Genomic DNA, 8,890 nt, shown 5'->3' on the forward strand with positions numbered 1-8,890 from the left:
AAAAAAGTTTTTATATAAAAGAAAAAAGGTGTTGGTATTCCTAAGGATTATTATAAATGACATCAAACCAAATAAAATGTGCAATTATGCTGTACTTTTTAATTACAGCGTAGCTTTAAAAAACAAGAAAGTTGGTGTTTCATGGCTTCTCGTTTCACTCGTTTCACATTTTTTTCTAAAAATGTGGTACTAAGTAAAAACTACCATGATCAGCGGTAAACCTTCCCAATGAAGGACAGGCGGTAAACCTTCCCAATGAAGGACAGGCGGTAAACCTTCCCAATGAAGGACAGGCGGTAAACCTTCCCAATGAAAGACAGGTGGTAAACCTTCCCAATGGAGGACAGGCGGTAAACCTTCCCAATGAAGGACAGGCGGTAAACCTTCCCAATGGAGGACAGGCGGTAAACCTTCCCAATGAAGGACAGGCGGTAAACCTTCCCAATGGAGCACAGGTGGTAAACCTTCCCAATGAAAGACAGGCGGTAAACCTTCCCAATGAAGGACCGGCGGTAAACCTTCCCAATGAAGGACAGGCGGTAAACCTTCCCAATAAAAGACAGGCGGTAAACCTTCCCAATGAAAGACAGGCGGTAAACCTTCCCAATGAAAGACCGGCGGTAAACCTTCCCAATGAAGGACAGGCGGTAAACCTTCCCAATGAAAGACAGGCGGTAAACCTTCCCAATGAAGGACAGGCGGTAAACCTTCCCAATGGAGGACAGGTGGTAAACCTTCCCAATGGAGGACAAATTGAGGACAAATGGAGGATTCTAGTAGAGGACAGGCAGTAAACCATTCTAGTAGAGGACAGGCAGTAAACCATTCTAGTAGAGGACAGGCAGTAAACCATTCTAGTAGAGGACAGGCGGTAAACCATTCTAGTAGAGAACAGGTGGTAAACCATTCTAGTAGAGAACAGGTGGTAAACCATTCTAGTAGAGGACAGGTGGTAAACCATTCTAGTAGAGGACAGGCGGTAAACCATTCTAGTAGAGGACAGGTGGTAAACCATTCTAGTAGAGGACAGGTGGTAAACCATTCTAGTTGAGGACAGGCGGTAAACCATTCTAGTAGAGGACAGGCGGTAAACCATTCTAGTTGAGGACAGGCGGTAAACCATTCTAGTAGAGGACAGGCGGTAAACCATTCTAATAGAGGACAGGTGGTAAACCATTCTAGTAGAGGACAGGCGGTAAACCATTCTAGTAGAGGACAGGTGGTAAACCATTCTAGTAGAGGACAGGCGGTAAACCATTCTAGTAGAGGACAGGCGGTAAACCATTCTAATAGAGGACTGGCGGTAAACCACTTTAGTAGAGAACAGGCGGTAAACCATTCAAGTAGAGAACAGGCGGTAAACCACTCTAGTAGAGGACAGGCAGTAAACCATTCTAGTAGAGGACAGGTGGTAAACCCCTTTGTTTTCTGTGAAGCCAGAGAGCATTCAGCATGGCCGTGACAGCAGGGTGGCTGGCTGGAGCACAAACAGATGTTCTTGCAGGGCTGTCCCGGGAGCTGAGTTGGCTCCTTCCTGTCCCCCTGAGGGATTCAGCAGAGAGCTGTAATGGCTGCCTACAATACCACCAACCAGCAACTATCCCCGCAGTTTGTAAGCAAAATCTGTTTATTTAGGGTTTGTGTGGACATTTGGGGTTTGACTGGAGTTTGAAAGGTCCTTGGGCGAGGGAGTTTGTGTACTTAGCCCTTACCATTTAGGAGGTCTGGGGAGTAAGTCCCTGTGACAGACAACTGTCCTATCAGGGGGGGGGGGGGGGGCTAGATGAATAAACTTGATTTAGATCAACTTGACATAAATGGCAATAATGTAGATTATAAACACTAAACCAACAAAGACACTCACACACAACATACAAAAGGAAACACACACACGCACACTCACAAGTGTATTCATGGATCCATTGTGTGGCAGGGCTCACAGGTCCTTACAGGTTAACTAATTACAGGATTGGTTTTATTTATCAGTCCAATCAACAGGACGCAGGGCTACTATTGAAGAACAGTAAACACACATCTTCTCAGTTCCCCTTAGGGGGCAAACTAGTCCCCCCCCAACACAGAATGCTGTCCAAACAGCACCCTGACCCTAAATATTGCACTTTTTTTGATCAAGGCTCTGGCTTAAAGTAGTGTGCTGTATACAGTGTAAAGGTTCCCAATTGGGACCCAGAAACCACAGGACATTCTGACTGTTATTTCTTGTTAAACACCCATGAATACCTAACGAGCAAACTGAGTGTTTCAGCGTGCACTTACAATGTAACAGGTCCTGGACCTCAGCTTGAACAGTCTTGCCAATATTAATCAATTATTCATGGCAATATTAATCAATACCTCACACCAATACGAATCAATACAGCAGGCCAATATGAATTAATACATCATGCTTATATAAATCAATACATCATGCTATTATGAATTTATACATCATGACAATAAAGGTCATTGCAGAGAGAGACACATACACACACACACAGAGAGATCATCATGACAATAAAGGACATTGCAGAGAGAGACACAAACACACACAGAGAGATCATCATGACAATAAAGGACATTGCAGAGAGAGACACAAACACACACAGAGAGATCATCATGACAATAAAGGACATTGCAGAGAGAGACACAAACACACACAGAGAGATCATCATGACAATAAAGGACATTGTAATGGAAGATGGAGAGGGAGATACAGAGAGAGAGAGAAAGCACTGGTGAGAGGGGGAGACAGAGAGAGAGAAAGCACTGGTGAGAGGGGGAGACAGAGAGAGAGAAAGCACTGGTGAGAGGGGGAGACAGAGAGAGAGAAAGCACTGGTGAGAGGGGGAGACAGAGAAAGGGAGAAAGCACTGGTGAGAGGGGGAGAGAGAGAGGGAGAAAGCACTGGTGAGAGGGGGAGAGAGAGAGGGAGAAAGCACTGGCAAGAGGGGAAGACAGAGAGAGAGAAAGCACTGGTGAGAGGGGGAGACAGAGAGAGAGAAAGCACTGGTGAGAGGGGGAGAGAGAGAGGGAGAAAGCACTGGCAAGAGGGGGAGACAGAGAGAGAGAAAGCACTGGTGAGAGGGGGAGAGAGAGAGAAAAAGCACTGGTGAGAGGGGTACAGAGAGAGGGAGAGTTTAGAGGGATGGAGAGAAACACTGATAAAGATAATTTGATGCTAGTGGTGTGTACATCAAACATAGATTATGACGCACTACATGCTACCAATGCTATCATGCCATTCTCATCTTTTCAATGAATAAATGGTACCTAGCAAAATGACCAGGTCATGGTGTGATATGTACACTTTTTCTATAGACAATTCCGACCAAATAGGTGTGCGTGTAGTATGCCATACTGTGTATAGTGAAGTGTTGGGTAGGCAAGGACAGAAATAAGTCTGATGTCATCAAGTGTAATATGTTTCAACTGAGAAATCCCCTGTTTGAACTACTGGTATTCTAATAATTAAACGCTCATAGGGTTCATTGGCTTATATGTAACTCTCTATTTCTCACTGAGATTGTCTGCCTGTCTGCCTCTGTCTGTCTGTCTGTCTGCCTGTCTGCCTGGCTGCCTGTCTGTCTGCCTGCCTGTCTGACTGGCTGTCTTGCTGCCTGTCTGCCTCGCTGTCTCGCTGCCTGTCTGTGTGTGGGCTGTGCAGGAGCGTGCATGCTAATGTGTGATTTCTTCATGTAATTTCATCAATTTATTATCAAAATATTGCCACTTATTTTAATGGGAATTTATTCTTCAAGTGTTGCCTTTTCCCGAAATATTTATTGCAAAATTCCATGCAAAATCATTTTTTTTCCCTTCAGTTTGACTTTGACTATATTACCATAGTGTACCATATCACCATATTGTACCATATCACCTTAATGTGCCATATCACCTTAGTGTACCATATCACCTTAGTGTGCCATATCACCTTAATGTACCATATCAACATAGTGTACCATATCACCTTAGTGTACCATATCACCATAGTGTACCATATCACCATAGTGTACCATATCACCATAGTGTACCATATCACCTTAGCGTACCATATCACCATAGTGTACCATATCACCTTAGTGTACCATATCACCATAGTGTACCATATCACCTTAACGTACAATATCACCATAGTGTACCATCTCACCTTAGTGTACCATATCACCATAGTGTACCATATCACCATATTGCACCATATCACCTTAATGTACCATATCACCTTAGAGTGCCATTTCATCATAGTGTGCCATATCACCATAGTGGTGTACCATATCACCATATTGTTGATGGGGTCATTTACATTTTTCCTTGTAGGCCAGTGTCTTCTGTAGTGGAGCCCCTCCATTTCAGTTACACGATCATATTTACATCCATATGTCCACATTATACCTTAGCAAGATAACTATTAAATAACACCATGGGTTTACAGAATTTTCCCTCCGAGTGAAAATGGCACCTGTTGAAGTCCATTAGTCTTCAATCAACAGCCGCCAGATGTGGTGATGTGCAGCTATTTGCTATCTGCCGCAACGTGTAGCTATGCGGATGTTTTACACGATGTTTTTTTTTGGAAAAATAGGCTACATGCATTGATCGACCATACCATTTTTGGTTTCAGCATCTAATAACTGCTCCCCTTTTATGCTAATTCCACTTAACAGATTTTTTGGTTTCTTATTTTTTTAGATGTGTATATCAAGGTAATATTGGATAGAACAGTTAATGTTAAATTTAATTTTCATTGAGTGTGGTTGTGAATTTAGCTGTCCAGGTTAAACAGGAGAGAGTGAGTGAAAGAGAGTGAGAGAGAGAGAGAGAGAGCAGAGAGACAGACAGAGAGAAATAGAAAATCAACATTTACTGCCTAGTTGTATGCTAGAATCCAAAGCAACGTGCGGAGCTGTCCGTGGTGCCAAAATTACGAAATAACCCACCACTCACAAAGCGTTCTTTCTCAAACTGCCCTTGTACACGTGTTTTAGTTTAAAACACGATGCGTTAATGGACAAGATTATGTACTAATACACCTGTTTACTTACTTACAGACAACGTTGTTAATGCCCCTGTGGGTACTCTGACGTACACAGATCTTACCTTACTATGCCTTTTGAATTCCTTTTGCACCAGACTAATGACCGGGATCTGAAGCGCTGACGTGATGAACTCCAACTTCACCAGCTCATCCCTGGTCTGGGGGAAAGCCATCATAGCGGAAACCCCTTGGACGATGACGGTATGACAAACACTTTCCAGAAAGGACATGGGGTCTTCACACACAGGGGCAGTGGAAGAGGAGAAAGAGAAGGCGGGTAGTTCCCCGAGCCCTGCTTCAACAGCCATCACCACTTCCAGGGAGAGGTTGTATGGTAACAGCCCGACCATGCGGTTTAATGTCTCCATGGCTAATATGATAGAGTCCCTGGGCATAAACACTTTACTCTCACTCTCCGGTTGCTTGTACATGTTTTTACTTTTAGCCCCCCTGTCCCTATGGGGGTTGTTCGACGTGCCTTTAGTCCTTAGGCTGCGTAAACCGTGGTCATTAACACTTTTTGTATTCTTTTCCAACTGTCTCTCGGCTGCTTCTCTCGTGCCTCCGCCGGTATCCCATTCGTCCATGCGGGTTTCTTTCCCGCTCCTGACCGTGGGCTCCGGGCTGAAGAGACGTGGTTGCAGATGCAGGGCCCCAACGCGCACGGTGTGTCCAATCCGTTTGAGGATTTGACAAGGCTGCGGGTGGGAGAGACATTCTGGAACCACAACGCACAAAAGCAAGGTGCATGGGGCGAGCAAAGGAAGCAGCAAAAACCGGCCAAACGCACCCCAAATCCTAATCCCCGTCATTACTTACACAGAGCCCTCCGACCACACCGAAAAAGCGAGCTCCGTTCTTGCCCCTGCCCCCAGTGATGTACCCGTGCAGCGTCGGTTAGATCTCGCCGTTTCCCGTCTCAATCCGTATATCCCGGACACAGCAAAGTTGTGCGCTTTTTCACCAACAGGCGCGAGTGCGGTCACAACTCGTGCACAGAAACATACATATATAAAAAACCTTCCGCTTTTCATCTCAAAACCTTTTCATTAAAAAAAAATACTTATAAAAATGAGAGTATTCCGTTTTGTTTCACATATCCCAATGCCGGTCAATAGAAAATGAAAAAAATATGTAATAGACAAAGGCTATAGCGCATCTGTACAGTTGGTTGTTTTCCAAGTCAGGTTTTTGTCTCCTCTTGATTTTTGTCAGTAAAATAAATGTATTTCCAAAAAGAATATTCCAACATCATCCACTTGATCTGGATACACAAACTCGGTACTCTCTCATGCCCCGTCGCTCTACGAACATCTGGTAACCAGCCGGTGGGCTCGTGCGCTCTTAACCCTTTCTGGCTCTCATATTAAATAAACCCGTTGGCAACTGACGGTGAGTGCACGGATAAAAAAAACCCAGCATGACAGTGGTTTGGTTTAAAAAAAAAACTCCTAATTGATCGGATTGACCGCCAACCCGTCATCATCAGCAAGCTTGATGCAATAAATTACACAAACGCATTAGTGAATGTGCTAACGTTTTGTTACATTTTATCCTAGAGATCTAAAGGCGTTTGCACATTTTTTTATTTTTAGTGTTCCAACAGGACTTTCCATGGTCTAGTGTATGGAAAATGCTGAACCTGTCTGCATGTGTAATATAGGCCTAAATGGATCTTCAGATCAGTGGAAGCCTAATGCTCACTTGTCCATGGGGTGTACTTCTATATCAAGCTGCCTGCAGAAAACCGAAACAGCTTAGTTCTGGCTCAGATAAGGCTACTTTTGCATGTTCATATTAGAGAGCAACAAGCCAAACAAGGACATACAAGATGATTGATTAATCTAATCAAGCTGACACCTAGAACCAAAAGGTGAAAAGTAAAAGAGTAAAATATGCTGAAGAGTAAGAGGCCAAAGCTGTCCAGGCAGAAATATTGAAGTGATTGAGAGATGAAAAATAGTGCATGTAGTGATGATGTAGAGGGCTCAAGCAGCGGTTCTTTATACCACCTCAGAAGAGCCTTCTGCTCTTTCTCTATCTCTCCTGTTTCTTCTCCTCTTCCCTCTCCTCTCCCTCTGCTTTTCCAGTCTGCTCTCCTCTTCTCTCCTCTCCTCCCTATCCTCTCTATTCTTCTCCACTTTTTTCTTTCGGACATTATTCCTTTCCTTCTCTCAATCACAACAACATTCAGCCATGTCATATCAACGCACAGGATATATTTTTCTGCTTCTTCATAACTGGCTGGTCACTCACTCTGCTCGTCCATGATTCACATTTGGCTCTGTCGGTACTGGATTTAAATGTGATCTTTCAGCGTACAAATTCAACTGTTCCCCAGACATCCCTGAAATGAGATGAAATGAGTTCTGAGGTGAATGACACAGAAAAGATGCTGCACTGTCAGAATGCGCCTTTTCAATACGCCTCAGAAATGGAAGCCTATTCCCTGTGTAGTGTACTAGATAGACCAGGGCTTTAGAGTGTACTAGCACAGACCAAGGCTTGTTAGGTGCCATTTGGGACACAAGTTTCACTATGTACTTTATGATTTAAGATGGGACTACTAGTTCGACCTTTATCTGAACTCAGCGATCTGTGCAGCAGTGTTGTGCCTTACAGCACAGTCACTAAACAATATGTACGTCCTTTTCATGTTTCATGGCCGGAGAAGGACAGTGCTGAGGCCCTAAATGGCGGATTTCCTTTTGGGGGAAATAGTGCTTGTCTAAGCAATGTCTCTGCTTTTGGTCGGCAGCGTATTCTCACATTTTCAATGGCTGGCTGGCTCACCAGATCAAAAAAAGATACTGTTTCACTGAACACATCCAAATCCACACTGCTACACAACAACAAATCCAAATCTACACTACTACACAACAAGACATCCAAATCTACACTACTACACAACAATATATCCAAATATACACTACTACACAACAACACATCCAAATATACACTACTACACAACAACATATCTAAATCGACACTACAACACCACAACACATCCAAATCTACATTGCTACACAACAACACATCCAAATCTACACTACTACACTACAATATATCCAAATATACACTACTACACAACAACACATCCAAATATACACTACTACACAACAACACATCATAATCTACACTACAACAAATTATATTGTACACTGCGACAAAACACATCCTAAGCACTACGTCACATTCTGGAATATAACACTACAACATATCTGAATCTACACTAAAAAACCAACACATCCAATTATGCACAACAGCACATTCAACTTTACACAGCAGTACATCCCAATCTACACAGTAACACATCCCAATCTACACAGTAACACATCCCAATCAACACAGTAACACATCCCAATCTACACAGTAACACATCCCAATCTACACAGTAACACATCCCAATCTACACAGTAACACATCCCAGTCTACACAGTAACACATCCCAATCTACACAGTAACACATCCCAATCTACACAGTAACACATCCCAATCTACACAGTAACACATCCCAATCTACACAGCACTATAACTCAACTGGTGCTACAACACAACACATCCATATTTGCACCACAACACCACAATCTGTGATAAACAACAGCAAGCCGACAGAAAGCAGAGCTGCTGCAGAATGAACTTTAAACCAAGTGTCCCACTGAATGTGTCACAAATGACACCCTATTCTCTACATGATGCATCATTTAACCCTATGTGAACAGGTTAAAAGTGATGCACTACAAATGGAATGGTGTGCGGACATAACCCTTGTTAGAATCCTTATTCAGAGACCCGAATGCTATGAGAAGTCACATCATTATCACCTGGCCACTTTGGCACAACCAAGGTCGTGTTCGC

At 43.4% G+C, this 8,890-nt stretch overlaps 1 protein-coding gene across 1 annotated transcript in view; it reads right to left on the bottom strand.

Moving 5' to 3' along the window:
* grin3a (glutamate receptor, ionotropic, N-methyl-D-aspartate 3A) overlaps positions 1–5,844 on the bottom strand; it is a 31,702-nt gene extending 25,858 nt beyond the window's left edge. Inside the window, exon 1 of the mRNA XM_034289948.1 lies at positions 5,095–5,844. Coding sequence (XP_034145839.1) covers positions 5,095–5,844 — 750 coding nt within the window. The remainder of the gene's footprint in view (positions 1–5,094) is intronic.
* Between the last annotated feature and the right edge of the window lie 3,046 nt (positions 5,845–8,890).

This window comes from Esox lucius, chromosome 23 (assembly GCF_011004845.1).
Source record: "Esox lucius isolate fEsoLuc1 chromosome 23, fEsoLuc1.pri, whole genome shotgun sequence".
Lineage (NCBI taxonomy): Eukaryota > Metazoa > Chordata > Actinopteri > Esociformes > Esocidae > Esox > Esox lucius.